The following is a 19,164-nucleotide window of genomic DNA, read 5'->3' as shown; positions in this document are numbered from 1 at the left end:
CGTGATGAATTTTGGCCCATACCATGACACTCCCGCCGCCAAATGGGACAACCTGCTGCACACAGCTGGGGTCTGTAGACACGTGCGCGCCCATCAGCACGTGTGAGTAGGAAACGGGACTCGTCAGTAAACAGTACATTTCTCCACCTTGCACATGCCCATCTAAACCTAAGTTGGCACCAAAGCAGACGGTCCGCCAGATGACGTGGGGTCAATACATGACGTCGAACAGGTCTTGGTGCAAAAAGTCCAGCCTCTCTCAGTCGGTTGCGTACCGTTTGATCTGATATTCTGTGTACCCTAGGGATCTGTGTGGTTGTAGACGTGGCTGTGGTAGTGCGGTCTCGGAGGTGTTGCAGCCGGCTGTATCGATCTTGTGTTTGGGTTGTCACCCTTGGTCTTCCTGACCTTGGTCTGTCGTCAAATCTGTTAGTGTGGTTGTATCGGGTCCACAGTGCGGAGATTGTCTGTCTGGATACGCCAAAGTGCCTGGCCACTTCTTGCTGAGTTGCTCCAGCTTGTAATCTCCCAATGGCGTTGTTCCGTTGAGCTGCATTCAGTCTTGGCATTCTGTCACCGCTTCTGCTGCCGTTATAAGAACTGTATGAACAGCCGTTGATGTGGATTGTTATACCCATTCAGCAGGGGGTGCTGCATGCCTAAATGCAGGATCATGTGCTGCACGTTTTTTATAGGCGGTTGCGTTTGGATGAAGCTGTAAAATTGATCCCCAAACGCTGCGTTTATGTGCTTTGCAAGTGTTTTCGCGAATTATAGACACATCATCTTTCTGTTTGACTGATTTGGTTCTCATTTAATGTAATAATTTAGATATTTGGCAAAAAGTTGTTATACATCGATGTCAGTTCATTAATTTTTTTAAGAGTATATATATACACACACACACACACACACACACACACACACACACACACACACACACACACACACACACACACACACACACAACCGGGCAAAAGAAAATGCCTGTCACTCTAATATCACTCCTGTGTACAGTGAAATTGACCCTTAAGACGTGATGTGCACGCCACCTGTTGTGAGACACTCATTGATGTGATGCATGTAGTATCGCCTAAGAAATCAAGCAAATATGTCTCCATCGAATAACCATTTCTTGTTTGTTTCATTTTTAACCACCGTCAAACATGGGTGTATACTTACTTTTGCCGGGCAGTTTACACAATTTACAATTACTTCCCAATCGTCCGATCACTGAGACGATTGGAACATGGTAGTCGCAAATTACAAATTGCACAGTGAGGTGAGGTGAAATGGGGTTTAACGTCACGTCCACGATTATTGCACTTTTATAGTGATTTGCATGCGTGTGTGTGTATGTGTGTGTGTGTGTGTGTGTGTGTGTGTGTGTGTGTGTGTGTGTGTGTGTGTGTGTGTGTGTGTGTGTGTGTGTGTGTGTGTGTGTGTGTGTTGGATATTACATACAACATTCATCTTGAGCGGGATGGTAGTTCGAGTTGGATAAGCATGTCAACTATGGTCTTCTTAAGGTAGAAAGTGCCGCGCATGAATGTATTAATGAGATTCCCAGGGACATGGGGGCTTTTCGGCAGGAATATCCACACAGAGGAGGCTTAAATGGAGATCGAGTGAACATAATGTGGTACCTGGTAGATTGTGTGTCATCAAACCGGACAACTTTGGTCTTTGACTGATTGTGGCGTAAAACACACTTATTCATTTACTTGTATCGGAATTGAATGTTCATTTTAATTGTTTATGATGAACACGTAATATATATTTAAAGAAATAAAACAGTGACATAATAACTACAAATTTATGTGAGTACGAGTAGCTCTTTTGGAGATGGAGATGAATAAGTGTTATAAAGCTTCATCACAACCGAGTAAAATGAACTGACTTTATTGGGTAATCAAAAAAGACGTATCGACCTAAAATAGCCAAATATCATACGATTTCACTTGTCCACCATCTTGGATGCAAGGCGAAAACATTTTAGCGCGTTTGAAGCTACTGAGAATGCCCCCTCAGAGATGGACGAACATCCTGTGGTAGCCCGGCGTGGTTGACCAAAGGCTATCAGCAGTATTTCCTGTCCAGGTTATTTAGGTCCGTTGTGCGTGCGTGCGTGCGTGCGTGCGTGTTTGTATGAGGGGGGTGGGGGGTGGGGGTCGGGGATCAGAGTGGGGGGGATAGATGATGGATTTAACAACAAGTAAGGTCATTTTGAGCGGAACGGTTTTCGTAGATCGATTAGCATATGAACTATGATTCTCCTTAGGTAGAAAATAAAGATCCACGATGTTCGACCTGGTAGAAGTGTGTAATCAAACCGCACAGCATTGGTCTTTGATTGACTGTGGCGTCAAAACAAACTCATTCATGTACTTGACCTGAATGTTCATCTTAATTGTTATGGATAGTCACGGAGCCGTAATCCAGAGAACAGGGTGTGATTCGATAAAAATAAAGTAATAATAGGATTACCGGAAAAACGAGGTATAACACCCAAGCCAATTCGCTTTGCTAAGGAACACCAGAGTAAGTCAGTACAATATTGAAAACTGCCCCATAATTATGTATGACAGGCAAGTCGGGTATTGCTACTTGTATATGTGAAAACAAAGTTATTAAAATTAATAGCAAAACTGATGAAAGTCACCAAGAAACGTGTATAAATGTTATATCGTCACTGCAAATATAATGAGTGTTTGTGTTTAGTATTAACATTTAAAAACGTGATATCTATATTAGCGACATTATCTACGTTCCACCGGTGAGTAAGCGTTAGGCTTACTATCTCGTAGTATAAATGTGGCAAGAAATTGTATTTCTGAAGTTTTTACGATGCATCACGTCTGCACTAGTGCTTGATAAGAGCTTTGTGTGTTGGTGTTTCAGTTGTTTAAATTGCTGCTCCTGATATTGTTTATTAAACTTTGATACTATGAACAATATATAGTTATATGAGAGTATGACTTTAGAACGGTAACATGCGTTAATGTATATCTGATATATATATATATAGGATGACATAAATAGAACAATAAGTAGTACGTCCAGATTAGTGTATAGACAACATCTAAAAATTAAATTCAACAACTCTCCTTTTAAATCTTTGTTTCCTGACTTAAACTGAGTAAATGAAAGAACACAATCGTCCAGACTACAAAGTATGATTCTGGTGCACTTCAATGTGACTATAGAGCATACAATTAGCTTTCGGGTCTAGTTTGGGTCGGTTTGGGTGGCAGCTTAGATATCCATTAAATAGGGTCATCTCGGAATCTCCCATATAACTGGGGCTCCTCTTCAATTTAAATGGAGTTACTTGTTTCTTTCAAAACTATACAATTTTAGAGACTGAGCATTAATCTGAATAGACATCACCAGTTTGGAATTTGAAACTAATCTGTTTACAGTAACAGGACACTGCTTAAGTGTCATGTACAAATGAGAAAGTGGAATCCCGTCAATTAGGCGGACGAACCTTAAGACTATTAATAAACACTAAAATAAGCAATATCGTAAAAATGTATATGCATATAATATCTGGCAATATAACCAAGATCACCTTCTACTAAAATAAGTTTTAAAAGCCGGTTGATATTCATTTGCGTATTTGACGATTATATAACTTTCGAACGAATAAGTCATTTACCTATACTCAAGCGTTCCTGAGCCTTGCGCTTTCCTAATTATTTGCACTAAAATCATTACCGTTATCATTGTATTAGTTAATGGGAAATGCGTGCCGATCAAGTACGTGCCATAAATTAAAGTGACATTGTACGAGTCCGAACTCATCACGAGACTGTGTTCAAGAATCATTGTCAAATAGTGGTGACATAGTGGAAACAATACGCGCATGCACAGAAGGGAATATTTGGACAAGGCATTAAGCAATCCGCATGCGCAGAACGATTGATTTCAGTACTTCCGCTAAGCGCTTCGAGTACAGCGTCAAACTCGGGCCTGTACTCTAACACGCGAGAACTGACCAATGAAATCTGAGAAGTAGGAATACCGATAGACGCTGTTGCTTGATTGACAATGTCAATCAAGAAAGGGAGGAGCTTCATGATATCGTTCTCTCCCAGTAAATTCCGATGTCAAATAACGACGTTATTTGGACGGAACAACGATGGTTTGAAAGCGTCCAAATAACGTCGTTTTTCCGTCCAATGACCATATACGAAAAAAAACGACGTTTTCGTGTTTGCAGTGTAAATATCAGCGATGACACCAGGTTTTCGCGAAAAGGGTACCCGTAGCAGTCCAACCGACTGGCAGTATGTCTTCAATATATTATTGTCTAACTAATAAAAACTGTTTTATGTGCTGTTGATTTCATCTAGTACCAAGTAGTCCAGAAGCCACAGATTGTAGGTCGTAACGAAAAGACCACCAGGCTACTTCACGCTTAAATTACTAGTAAAAAGTCCGAAACTACTTACTTGGAAAATTACAAAACAGCCGTGCCATTCCATTCATCACCTAGATAGTAGTGAGTGAGTGAGTATGGTTTTACACCGCTTTCAGCAATTGTCCAGCAATATCACGGCTGGGGACGTCAGAAATGGGCTTCACACATTGTATCCATATTGGGAATCGAACCCGGGTCTTCGGCGCCTTAACCACTAGGCTACCCGACCCCCTCTACTTGATAGCAGATAACTTGTCTCATATTTTGCATCCCATAACTGGTCATGACACCGCATACATTTGAATATGACAGTCCTATATACTAGCATGCGCCTCTGAGTACTATGGAGCTGACTGTAGCCAACTCTGCGCTGCCCGCCATTGGACTCCAGCTGTCCTGGCAAGATACAAGGGCAGTGTGTCGGGGGATGTGCGGCGGGTTATCAAGGAACAGATTGTACGCTAGGTAATGTTTTCAGCATCGTACATAGTATTTTGTTCAGTCATGTATTTTCTATTGCTTAATTAATTGTGGTTTCCATTTATCACGGGTCGTTCACGTTGCTAGATAGCAGAAGTCGACAGCTAAAATGTCGATTCTTTCACGGCTTTCTGGTGGTTACATTGTCGACAGCTCTGGACGTTTACATTGTTCCGTCTCGTATCGTACATACTCAACAGGATTTCTATTTTCAGGTCATTGTCATTATACAAATATATGGTCGTAATGGTAGTTTCACTTTTGTGGATACTGTACAACATGTGTTTAATACAGAACATAATTTCAATTTCGTTTCCTGAAATCATCGTGTTTCACAGCTCATTCGTCCAAATGTCAAAAGCCACGTTTTGATACATGACGTGAAGCAACGCTCCATCAATCCGTCAAAGCATTATCACATCACGATTCGAGTGCAATAACGCTGCAGCTGAATACCGCTAGTGTTCAAATACAAAATGCTGACTGAAAGTTATATATTGCAATTCATACAAGCATCTGTGTTGCTTGGACGCAACAAGTCTTTGGTTCGTTAAGCTGACGACACTGACTCATATCAAGGACTTTTGATTTAAATTACAAGACTTATTCCGTTTTGTTGTCTTCTCATACAGACACCTGATATGGAGGTGAGGTGAGGTGAAATTGGGTTTAACGTCGCGTCTAAGATTATTGCACTTATATAGCGACGTGCATGCACGTGTGTGTGTTTGTGTGTGTGGCTGCTTGTACTAGTCCGGACTGATGCCGATTTATAGTGCTAGCCCACTGAGATACCATGCCGCAGTTTAACATGAATACCCACTCAGACACAGTATACAGACTCCGAGCCGACCAGTCCTTGTTTTAGCCCCTTAATGCCGAGTACCAGACAGGGTAATAACAAGCACCATCTTTTAACGTCTTTTGTTCTGACGCGGCCGGGGATCCTCAAATCGAAAGCAGGTGAATCTATAAACGTTTATGTTTGCAAACAAAGAAGAAAAGTTTGTATTAATGTTTGGCCTCTCTTATGCCAATCCAAGCTTAAGGAATAGCTCTGTTATCATAAATAATGTGAATTCGAAAATACTAAAATATATATACCTTTCGAACTATGAATAATGTAGCGATATTAGCGAAGTAAACTCATTGCTCATCATCCCTCTCAGCCTGTGATCCTGGGAGATATGGAGAAGTATGTAGCAAGTACTGCGGGAGGCGTCGCTGTAAGACACCATCTGACACATGTGATCACGTGACTGGCATGTGTCCTGATGGCTGTGCAAGTGGTTTCATGGAAAATGACTGTTTCCAAAGTAGGCATATTGATTTATATTTCTTCACGCATTTCATCAATGTTTTGTATTGGTAACAGTTTATGGTAGTGATTTAAACATTTCACGTCAAATTTCATTTCAGTCCAGTGACATAAACTGAGGATGGATGAAAGTTTTCTGATCAGTTTTCGGAAATGGTAAAATCGAAAAATAGTCCAAACGCTGAACTTGGAAAATATGGTTATTTGACAAGATAGAAGTGCTCCTTTATACAATAATCAAATGGCAACACCGCGGTTCTTAGGCATGGGGAATTTTGCAAAACACCACCCAGAAAGAAGCGTGAATAAACACGATGATATATGTCACTTAATGAATATCAATGATTCAGAAGCGTGTATGTCCTCAATGTCCAGATATGTATGCGTACACACGACGTCGGACAAGGATCGTTAGGCATTTAATGACGCCATCAGTAATTGCTCCCCATTCCTTTCTCGGTGCCTGTACAATCTGACCTCTTTGTATTGGGAGATTGAATTATCTGGCCACATCAGCAGATCCAGAAAGAACGCACGTTGCTAGTTCCCACGTTGCCAAAGTTGAACTATACGTGCCAAACACAAACGCTGAAGTCGATGTTGCCTCGTGATCGTGTCCCTATGACGTTCATTAATGCTTTTGACCATGTCAGTCATTGGATCGTCTGGTCCAGACTTGATTATTTACAAACCGCTGTCGTATGGCTCTAATATGCCTGAGTGGGGCGTTGGACAACCACGAAACAACTGGTACGCCCAAGAGCAGTCACATGAGATAATTTTATATTGAGGAACCTGTTAGCTTGATGCAAGGTGAGGGGACAGCAGTCTTCCATGGTTGTGAAGAAGTCTTCCACACCATGACCTGCCTGCAGTCATTCCAGTCACTCTGTCACGCCGCATGAATCTAGTGATCGCCGTACAGTTGATTATTGTCCACAAGTTCAAAACACAAATTGCTCTCCATTGATGTGAAGCGACCACTGTTGTCGCCTTCTTGGGCGTTTTACTGTTGACTGATGACCTCATTGTGCCATGGTCGCCTTTGTATATCCATATGAGAACAATTATCATGCTTCTTTTGCAGTTACAGTTTGATCAATGAAATCATTTTACGCGTGCAGCATCGCCAAAACGCAGCCATTGGCGACGCGCTGTAACAAGTTACGTTACGTCGAACAATATTGGAACCTCTAAATCATTCCATTAACGTGAATTGTGTTTGGGCCTAAAAACATGTTTCCATATACTTTGTATTGCTCGTCAGTTTATGATATCGACTAATCGAAAGCTGGATAAGTTTATGTTCCAAAATGATTGGCAGTTTGTTTAAGGATGTAATTTACATTACAGATGTTATAATTTAAATCATATCTGCAGCTATGAGACAGACAGACAGACAGTTTATTTAGTAAGAAGGCCATGGGCCAATAATTCAGACAATGGTTGATTGCACGAACTACACATGCCAATGAAGAAATCGATTTAAGTTTCTCTTAGCCGTTGGACTTTATATAGATATAAACATGAGTTATATACAACATCAAAGTTTTCTGATGAAATAATTTCAGTAAAAGATGTTAAAGTTTGAAACTTGATATACTGTTTAAGATACATATTTCTTAGCATAACGCTCACATACAAGTAAAACATGGAATTCATCTTCAATAAAAGATATACCATTTTCTATACAATATTTACATAATCGTTCAGTGTATGGGACATTTGTGTATCTCCCCAAGTCAACTGCAAGTTTAAACTTGCTACATCTGAAACGAGTCATACATATTCTCAGATGTACTGGTATGGGGAGTGTAAGATATTTTTCTACATTTAACAGGGATTTAAAATGTTTATAATAAAAGGTATCAACTACACTATTGATAGAACTACACCATTATTGTTGAAGATTATCATAATCCCTTTTTAAAATGATGAATAAATATCTTTACATTGCCAACAACTTGTGTTAACCATACATGTCCAAAACCTAATTTAAACAAGATGTTCTTAATGTGAGTAGCCCATGTGGTGTGACAGGAACGGTCTAGTGATTTGAGCATTAAATCGCATTGGCGAGGCAGTCTGTGCTCGTCCAAACGCAGTAGCCTGCACCAATACTTGATGGCCCCTTGATGTTATAGTTTAAATCATATCTGCAGCTATGAGAACTTTCTATAAATTACTTTCAAACTTACACCAGTTTCACCTATATCTCATTCAGCGTGTACCAGTATGATGTACGGCCCTAACTGTGCCAGTAACTGCAGTTCCCGACACTGTAAGACACCCTCCTCTACATGTGACAGAGTGACAGGACAGTGTCCTGATGAGTGTGAAGATGGATGGACAGAAATAGACTGCTCCAGAAGTAAGCCACCTTGTACCGTAATAATATAATAAACAATACTAATTGTTTAGTAAATATAACATATTCGTATTTGTGCTTGGTTCAACATAAGCACTGATTGAACAGCTATTGAATTTGAATGATTAGTTGATTCAACTCAGTGTTAACATTGCATACACTTGTTAGAAGTAGTTTGTCATTATGGTGGCATCGGCATTAAAATTCAAGACATAAATATGTCTACTTCCCTACAGATTGTGAACCTATTCACTCCTGCTTAAGAGTCAGATGCGAATTTTCTCTCGCAACATATGTTGACTGATGACCTTTTTATTGCATGGACGCCTTTTCATATCTCCATGTGAACAGATATCATGCTTCTTGTGCAGTGAACGTTTGAGCCAACTGCAGTTCCCGACACTGTAAGACACCCTCCTCTACATGTGACAGAGTAACAGGGCAGTGTCCTGATGGGTGTGAAGATTGATGGACAGAAATAGACTGCTCCGGAATTAAGTTACACAACATCATCGTGCCTGTTGTTTGTATGACACTCAATATTTTTTTGTTGGGTCAACACAACAATATGATGTACGATGTTCCCCAAGTTCACATGTATACTCGAACCCCGTGGTACATCGACATTCATCGTATCGCGGCATTTGTGATTTCCGGTAGTTCACGCGGGACACGGCTCTCAGCAGCTATCTATTAATGCAAATCAGTAACCGGTAATCATAAACAGTTTCAATTTCCTCGGAATGATCCGTCTGCTGTAAGTAAGGAGTTATTAATGCGTTGATACTTACTTCTGGCATTTTTTTTAAAAATATTGCCTTACCCCCCATCCATCAATGGCCAACGATATAAACCGCAGTTCCCCAAGTAAACTTTCTCTATCGACCTGAACTAGATCATCTGCATATTCATGGCGACTAATAAGGGCCATAATGCCAAGCTTAGAAATACGTTTTTTTCTAGTAGCTAAAAGATAAATACATACTTTGGTCATACCAGGAGTGTGTTTTTTTATATATTTATTGTTGACTTTTGACATTTTTTCCATTTTGTGACAAATTATTGTCATCCATTTTTTTTTTTTTTTTAAACTCTAAAAATATCATTTCTGGTACTTTGTTGTTGATTTTTAAAATGTTTTCTTACTTTTCGGTAAATATGCATTGAATACCTATTACTGAGAACACATTTAGAATTTCACTGACTGTGCACTTGTCTGGACAAATCACTTATGTCTGGTGTGATCATACTAAGTGATTGGTAGAATTATGGCCTCTTTTTGTTCAATTCGGATCTCCATACACAACTTTTCTCCATACCGCGATACGATGGAGTTCTCTCCCTTGTCAAACTAAACGCGAGGCCCGGCTTTTACTCGGAGCTACTAATGTAAATATTGAACTTGTATCAGTAAAATATGCATTGTTAGATAAAATAAATGACATCTGATATAGAGAACACGAATAATCATAGAGGTTAGTGAGGGCATTTTGTTCCGTTTAGCGTACATGACAAGTACAGCGAAACCCCGAGGTTGCAGGCTTCCATATGTTTCGTTGTTCTTTTCAGTTGAACAATTGACTTGTCTTTGCATGTGTTTGGACATGATACGCTTACTTTTTTTTAATAAGTAATACCCATTTGCATATAATCAAAATGACACCCAGGAATCAATTGACTTTGGAAGTCATCATGCACAACGAGTAAGTAGTCTCTCAAACGAACTTGTCAGTCGCACCCTGAGGAGACAAACAAACAGTTAAGTATGTTGTTTGAATATGGGTTCAAACGGCACTTATGCACTGCAGGTATCCACGCAACCTTGAAAATGGTCCACTAACCAATAATATATCTCTAGTATAAAGTTAATCCTGAAATGTTTGAGAAAAAAGCATGTCCGACGGTGGTCAGATGTTTTCTCAGGCCAACTGTATGTTGACTTTGGACCTTCACTTGGGACTGGTGGTGCTGGTAGGATATGTTACGTTGTTCCCGACACACTTGACGTCATCACTTTAACTTCTACTAGTGTGGAATCGTGGTTAGGAAATTTGCTTGTCGTGAGAGGCAACTCGGTGACTTAGTTGTTTTCTTGTCATCGCACCCCGACTGTGTATGACGTTGTTGTTTATACTGTCAATCACTGGATTTCCTGGTAAAGGTCGAATAGTGCATGGTGTGGCGCTAAACAAGAAACTACAAAACACTGCAACATTAAGCTTATTCATGGGTGAAGTGTCTTGCTGTTTGGAAAAGAACAGAAATTGTAGACTAGTTATATTGATTTTGTCGAAGATTTCAAAATCAGAAAAGAAGAAGCCATTAACATTAAAAGGCTCCAAACGTCAATCAACCGTGATTATGCCAGAGTGAGTAACTCAAGCTTGATGACGGTGTAAGAATCTACATTGAATAGATATATGCAATAGACCAGAAGTTGTTATCCATAAAGTTGTACGTTTTTCTTACATTTTAAATTTATCATGCAAACTTTATGCTGTCATGTCATATATTAGTTTTCTCTCACTGCCTGTTTCTCTGTAAGGACGTTTCAGCCTAGTAATTATTTTTTTTGAGTAAATCGTAAGCAAATGTATATTTCGAAAACAGAGACCAAACTGGGAACCTTGAAAGACGTTAATGGTTGTGGGAATAACAACTTAGTAATATAATGTTTCTAATTGATTAACATGTTAGAACATATTCTGTCGTGGTCAAATGGCCCCTAACAAGGACAAAAGTACTCCCCAAATCCTTCATTCTACCCGTTTTTCAGACCCTTTTGGTGGTACTTCCTGATCTCATTTGAATTTTCTTTCAATTTTGCATTGTCAGGTGACAATAAATAACAAATATGCCAGTCTTTTGTTTCCAAAAGTCGTAAGCAAATCTTGAATCAAAGTTGCTCTAAACTAGTTTGCAACTAAATTTACGTATATATGCTACTATGTGATTCAATATTTCAATTGACATTATCCCGTCTTATGATATGTTGTGCAGTTTTACAATGTGTACTGTTTTAGGTTTAGATGTAGTCAAAGATGTGATTTCGTTTTGACTTTTATATGTAATGCAGAACTCACCATTATGGACTGTTGCAATGATTATTATTATTCTTATTATAATTCCCAAATGCTGAAACTAAGTTCGTTGGTGCAGTGCAAGCAAACTGCCCTCCAGGAAGGTACGGAGCAGGATGCACTCAGTTCTGCAATTCCCGTAACTGTAAAACACCATCTTCTGTGTGTGACGTCACTGGGTCCTGCATAGATGGATGCCGGGATGGCTGGAAGAATCTTGACTGCAGGATACGTAAGAATCAGTTTGAGCATGTTTTTGTTTCAATTCTGCAAATAGTGCCAGTTTCTTCCAAACCGTGACATTAAATTTAGTTGAATTAAATTGAGTGAGATATTGAATATTTCAATAGTGATTTACTCACCCCACAAAAGACATACATATTGATAATATAGGCAAATCTTTTTTACTTACATATCTAACCTGTCGCATTGTTTTCTAAAACCTTTCTGCTTCGGAAACAAAGATGCTTGTACATGTAAGATGATTATCAAATTTACTGATCGTAAAGCATGTCCGAGCGGGAAGTACGGTTCCAACTGCAGCAAGTCTTGTGATTCACGTCATTGTGAAACTGCACGGGTCGCCTGTGATCACGAGACAGGGACCTGCGGCACAGGATGTCGGGAAGGATGGATCGGAACAGACTGTACCCAGAGTAATGTTTTCTTAACCCTATCCTTATTTGTAACAAAGTCTTAAAAATAACCACATATGTGATAGTAATATACATATATGAGAGTTGTTAGTACAAAGCTGATTGATATGTGAAGGATCAATGTGATGCCTTTTAATGTCCAAACCACAGTAACATATTACATTGACATGGCTGTTGATTAGTATATATACTCACACGCAAAAAAAACGCAAGTCGAGTATGCAGTATACATGTTATTTATCTTCAACAGTCAAGACAAAAAATACTAATAGGGCAAGATTGACAAAAAAATTGACTGAAGACAGTTTAATCGATTAAAAGGCAGATGACATCATTGTTTTCAAAATGTTAAGGGCTTACACAGTTTCGGGTCAATACCCAAAATGTCAGTCAATACCTGGTGTGACCACCATTAGCATTTACCACTGCCACACATCTCCCGTACATTGAGTGGATCAGACGATTTCGGAAGGCCCTAGGGATTCTCCTGCACACATCCAGAGCAACTGTGCGTAGTTCATCGGCAGTTGTAAGGACTGGGCGCACATTGTGCAGACGCCTTTGAACCTCATCCCACAAGTGTTCGATGGGGTTCAGATCACGGCTGAGGGCTGGTCACGGTAGAACACGGATGTTGTGTTGTTGCTGAAAGGCCATGGTAGCTCTCGCAACATGGGGACGAGCGTTGTCCTGCTGGAAAATGTGTTGTTGATGTTGTGCAAAAAATGGAACAACGTGGTGTCTGATTACTTGGTCGATATACCGCTGATCAGTGACGCCGTGTCCCCGACCTTGACTAACATTCAGAAAGCACATGGGTCCAAGTCCAAGTCCAATCCCTGCCCATATCATGACGCTAGGTCCATCCCATGGATCCCTTTCCACAACGTTTCTGTCAGCGAAACGATCACCTCGACGCCGCCAAATTCTGACTCTTCCGTCTGCATGGGAGACACAAAAGCGACTTTCATCACAGAAGATGACACGCCTCCACTCACGATGACGCCAATTGTAATGACCCTGTGCCCACTGAAGTCGTGCTCGTCGATGCCGTGGTTGGAGAACAGGACGACGTGCTGGTCGGCGACATCTGAGGTTGTTGGAACGGAGACGTCGGATCACAGTGTCCCGGCTAATATGTCGATTATGTGTTCCTATGGTCTGTCGAGCACTTTCACTTGCAGTAAGGAACGGATGTCGCTGGTGTTGACGGGTAATCTGCCGATCTTGTCGAGGTGTTGTGACCCTAGGACGACCGCTCCGAGAAAGGTCATCTGTGGTCTGTGTGGTATTGTATCGATGCAGGAGACGGTAAATTGTGGTTATGTTAACGTTGAAATGACGGGCAACATCTTGGACAGACTCTCTCGCTTCCAAACGTCCGAACGCCTGGTTTCTCTTGATTTGAGTTAGGCGTGGCATTGTTGACCAAGGAGTGGTAGGTTCATGAATCGGCCACAGTTTTATACCCACTACAGTTCGTGACAGTTCGTGCATTTTCGTTTTCGCGAGAAATGGGTTCATGATACCGACATATTCATTGAAATGGTGCGTTTTGGCGATTCGTTTTTATGTTGCGTTTTTACTCGGGGCTTCCAAAATGCAACCAAAAATATTGATAACATCATCAGGCTTCACTAAATGCTAAAACTCGTATCAATTAATGGTTCCGTGTTTGTTACCTATTTGCTTAAAACCATTTGCGTTTCTTTTGCGTGTGAGTGTATATTGTATTGATATTGTATTGATTACTGTATATCATTTCACCCATCTTTCCTCATGAAATCAAACATGTAAAGTAACCAATGGGAAATATGCTACATTTAATGTTACTCAAAATATCTTTCTCTTATACAGAATATTCAGTTACTGTCACTGTATATCAACCATTAAAACCTACAAACGAATAAAAATGTTGTATCGAAACTAGAATATGTAAACTTAGAATATGTAAGGGACCTGCGCCGCAGGATGTCGGGAAGGATGGATCGGAACAGACTGTACCCAGAGTAATGTTTCCTTAAACCCAACCTTTATTTGTAACAAAGTCTTACAAATAACCACACAGGTTATATTAATATACATATATGCTGGTTGTTAGTACAGCCTTCAGCAGACAAATCAATAAAAATGTTATATCAAAACTAGAATATGTAAACTAACTTCTTAATCATATCATTTCATAACTGAATACCTAACTGACCACCTTCAGAATGCAAGCCTGGAACCTATGGACGTGACTGTTCTCGTTGTGGACACTGTGACGTCACGTGTGACGATGGAGATGGACGCTGCCCGGGAAAATGTCTGGACGGCTTCACCGGTGACCGATGTGATGTGGATGTCAGGGGTTTGAATACTTGTTAGTGGTTTTTCCCCAAAATATTAGGTTTACGAATACGAAAATATCAATTATAATCCTGTCACCATGTTTTGATGATGCTTGATCTCTGCAAATCGACCAACAAACACACGTTATATATTCCATGCTACATAGTGTTTACGTTGTCATATGCTGATTTTATATGTATTCACAATAAATGTTAAATACCTGACGAAAATGACTTTGTATCTAATCCAGTATCTCCTGTTACAATCGGCGCCATTGGGGGAGCAGTAGGAATTGCTGTAGTGCTGTTGCTGATTGGTGGGCTGATGATATGTCTGCTGAAAGCTGGAAGGTAACGCCTTCATAACTTAGTTTTGTATGTAATTAAATAACAGATTATTGACATTGTTTTCCTTGCTTGTGGAACAAACATCACAAGCATATACACGTACAATAGTCATGTATCATACTTCTACCACAATTCTTTGTTTTAGACTGAAACGGATTCCCAGACCTACCACAGACCCTCAAGAGTTGAGAAAGACGGACACGCGCAACACAGGAGAGATTTCTACTCATGCGCCCACTTCCGATGTGAAAGATCAAGACTATACAGAATTGAATGAAGTCACCAGGGAGAAGGACAAGTCACTGTATGATGTTATTCAGAACGAAAACAATCAAATCTAAGAAAAGATGTACGCATCATGTCTCGGAAAGTGCAACATCTGAATATATGACTTCAGGATTATTTCATTGGTATCCATATACATTAGAAAGCAAAGTATCAATGTCAAATAGAAAATGTCAAATTGCAGTGCCGATGCCAGCTGCTGAAATGTCTGAACATCCTTTGTGAATAATGGAGGTGCCTTTGAAAAATACGTAATAGTTCCCTCTCACTCAAATTACCAGTTTTGCAAATATCAAGATGAATAGCTAGTTATGGCCTTTGGCTGTCGTATGTGAAAAGGTATTCCACAACAAAAGCGTGGTATTCCAGCTGATGTTGACACTATCCAGTGACCTGTTAAGATTTGCCCGAAGGAAACGTGTGGTTATACGGAAATAGTATGATAATAAATTGTGGCAGATAAAATGTTCAGGTTGTCCACATAACGTCCTTTTCAAAGGTTACAATCTTGGCTAAATCAAATAACACTAATCATGTGCTGTTTCTAGGAGGCATCTAAAGGAAAACATATATTATTATTGATCATTACTGTGAATGTTATGGATTTACCTCCAAGTCACTTTGAATTCGTAATAACCGTAAAAGTAAATAAGTTGTATTTCAAATCTAATTTTGATTTTATAGTAAAATATGGTTGAGGCAGCATTAATATTAAATCGATGCTTACTGCCTGTTATAACCCAAATCTCTCTCACACACCCGAGTCACTCGCGTTATTAGCGTGTTGTAATGGTCCAGAAAATGTGTGAAGGTTTATATATATTCTCAATATGTTTCATGTTACTTTGTTCTTGTTATTTTGAGCACAATTATGACTGATAAACAACTTTGGATAAAAATGAAATGTAGAGGGCGTTTGTTGTATTGATCTATATGCACACGTTTGCTATAATTGAGGATTATGTTTGTTATTCAACGCCGCACTCTGCAATATTGCAGCTATATGGCGGCGTTCTGTAAATAATCGAGTCATCGGGCCATCCAGTGATTGATATCACTAGTGTCGCCTTTTTCGACAACCATTGTCGCCTTATAATTGAAGAATATAGCTGTATTTAGACCTGTCAGAAACATATGACCGTGGGTTCCAATCCCTATTTTTGTGGGTGCTGGTGGGTGTAACCAATGTGGTAAACGTCTTATGTAGATACACAACCATTCTCAACATTAAATGACCTTAGTCTAACCAAGGTGTGTAGGGCCTTTACTAACATGTTTATAGTACTAAGCGCAAGTTTGTATTGAAACAGAAGTTATTTCAAAAACTAATTTCTACAATTGTATTGTTGAGATGTTCATAAAACATGTTCCATGTTCCTGCTGTGGAATTTTCAGAGGGTACCTTGTATTATTATCTGTTTATGAGAAATGGTTCTATAAAGGCAAACGTGTTTCAACCGTCAACTCCTATAGATATCTTCGGTTTGTATTCTCATATATATCAATGATGAACCAGTGTGTTTCAGATGTAGCACCATGGGGTAAACGAGCTTTAATGGGAATATTTCGCAATCTACGGAAGATTGGTTTTGTTGACACTTCAGTTTTCTTTAAAATATTTGATACTCAGATTCAACCTAATCTTTTATATGGTGCTGAAATATTGGTTGTAGACAGATTTGAAAAAAATAAAACAAGTGCATATCATGGCTTTTAAAAGTTTTTTAACGTTGGTTTGCAAACACCAAATGCTATTGTGTATGGAGAATGCGGTCGGTACCCACTACATGTAAATGCTATGTGTCGTTCTGTAAAGTATAGGCTAAAAGTGATTGAAATGGACGAAGATAGGATACCAAGAAAAACTTATAATATGCTTGTATATAACGACAAGTGTGGTCATCATAACTATTCTTCTTCTATTCGTTCCATATTATTTTCTCACGGATTTGGAATAGTTTGGCTCAGTCATGCTGTTGGCGACAAACCATCATTCATAAATAGTCTTAAAAATGTTTTGATAAATATGTTCTACCAATCATGGAATACTACAATCAAGGCTAGTTCTAGGTACATCCTGTATAAAGAGTTTAAAAGTCTCGTGGAACCAGAAATATACCTTTCCATTATTACTGAAATAAGTATCGAAATGTTATGATAAGGCTTAGAGCCGGGCTACTAAGACTTAAGGTAAACTAAGGTAGATGGGCTGATATTGATTTACGTTCACGGCTCTGCCCCATATGTGAAACAAGTATAGAGAATGAATATCATTTTATTTTAGAATGTGAATATTACAACAATATTAGACAACTGTATTTACCAACAACCTTTTGCCATAATCCAAATATACATCAATTTAAAACGTTGCTGTCATCTTCATGTAAGCAATTACTTGGAAAACTATGTAAATACCTGTATTACAGCTATGAAAGAAGACGTAATTATGAAAAGCCTGTAAATCTGTAAATTTGTACCTGGCATTACCTTTTGTTCATGTACGCCACTATTTCAAATGTATGTATTGTATATGGGCCAGTGGCCTTAGTACAAATAAAAGACTTCTTCTGCTTACTTCCTGTTATAACTCAACTCTCTCTGACACATCCGAGTCATTCGCGTTATTGGCTTGTTGTAATGGTCCAGAAAATGTGTGAAGGTTTAAATATATTCTCAATATGTTTCATGTTACTTTGTTCTTGTTATTTTGAGCACAATTATGCCTGAAAAAAACTTTGGATAAAAATGAAATGTGGAGGGCATTTGTTGTATTGATCAGCAAACGTTTGGTATAATAGAGGATAATGTTTGTTATTCAACGCCTTGCTCTGCAATATTGCAGCTATATGGCGGCGTTCTGTAAATAATCGAGTCATCGGGCCATCCAGTGATTGATATCATGAGTGTCGCCGTTTTCAACAACCACTGTCGCCTTATAATTGAAGAACATAGCAGTGTTTAGACCTGCCAGAAACATATGACCGTGGGTTCCAATCCCTATTTTTGTGGGTGCTGGTGGGTGTAACCAATGTGGTAAACGTCTTATGTAGATACACAACCATTCTCAACATTAAATGACCTTAGTCTAACCAAGGTGTGTAGGGCCTTTACTAACATGTTTATAGTACTAAGCGCAAGTTTGTATTGAAACAGAAGTTATTTCAAAAACTCATTTCTAACATTGTATTGTTGAGATGTTCATAAAGCATGTTCCATGTTCCTGCCGCGGGATTTTCAGAGGGTACTTTGTTTTTTAAATAAAATATAATAAATAAACACCTTGAGTTGTCTTCAAATGTAACACGTGTTACATCCAACGAAGCATATGACAATTTATGACAACATGTAATGGGTAAGAAGTACGAGATCAAATCAGCTGTGCCCAAAACATCCAGTCATTCATGGCTTCCTGTCACCAATACACAAAGGATCATGTCATTGATAACGCGCCACACCCCCACCTTCCTTTGTGACGGCAAAGGCATAATACACATATCAATTAAGTACACCGGGAACAGCTATGAATGTGAAATATATACCAAACTTATTGTAATGATTGTGCGTGCCTTTAAAAGAGTGGCATCAGATTTCGAAGTGGTCGTCTCCTCCATAAGGGCAAAACTCCAGTAGACACCAGTTGTGTGACAATGGACGTATATCTACGGAGTGAATACAATTTTCTGCCATCTGTGCATCAGAGGCATATCTTGATTCATCTGTGCAGATGGGCAACTGGAGTTGTCAGCAGCAGCAGCAGCGCTTGGCGTCTAGCAAAAGCAATAAGTGATAGATAATTAGCCAAAAAGATCGATTCCCAATCGCTTATAAGCAGAGGTATGAAGGGTTCCCCGCCGAGTTCAATAAAATGTAAAA

At 39.4% G+C, this 19,164-nt stretch overlaps 2 protein-coding genes across 2 annotated transcripts in view; both read left to right on the top strand.

The window, feature by feature from the left end:
- Positions 1-17,865, top strand: part of LOC124125410 (multiple epidermal growth factor-like domains protein 10) — a 344,612-nt gene extending 326,747 nt beyond the window's left edge. The window contains exons 16-19 of the mRNA XM_048400595.1: positions 12,182-12,328; positions 14,541-14,690; positions 14,910-15,009; positions 15,152-17,865. Coding sequence (XP_048256552.1) covers positions 12,182-12,328; positions 14,541-14,690; positions 14,910-15,009; positions 15,152-15,347 — 593 coding nt within the window. The 3' untranslated portion in view covers positions 15,348-17,865. The remainder of the gene's footprint in view (positions 1-12,181; positions 12,329-14,540; positions 14,691-14,909; positions 15,010-15,151) is intronic.
- LOC124147611 (multiple epidermal growth factor-like domains protein 10) overlaps positions 1-19,164 on the top strand; it is a 305,895-nt gene that overhangs the window by 176,075 nt on the left and 110,656 nt on the right. Inside the window, exon 10 of the mRNA XM_048400597.1 lies at positions 8,449-8,595. Coding sequence (XP_048256554.1) covers positions 8,449-8,595 — 147 coding nt within the window. The remainder of the gene's footprint in view (positions 1-8,448; positions 8,596-19,164) is intronic.

Source organism: Haliotis rufescens, unplaced genomic scaffold (genome assembly GCF_023055435.1).
Source record: "Haliotis rufescens isolate VD_foot unplaced genomic scaffold, xgHalRufe1.0.p SCAF_2, whole genome shotgun sequence".
NCBI classification, from domain to species: domain Eukaryota; kingdom Metazoa; phylum Mollusca; class Gastropoda; order Lepetellida; family Haliotidae; genus Haliotis; species Haliotis rufescens.
The sequence above is the reverse complement of the archived record's forward strand: the minus strand, read 5'-3'. Positions and strand labels throughout refer to the sequence as shown.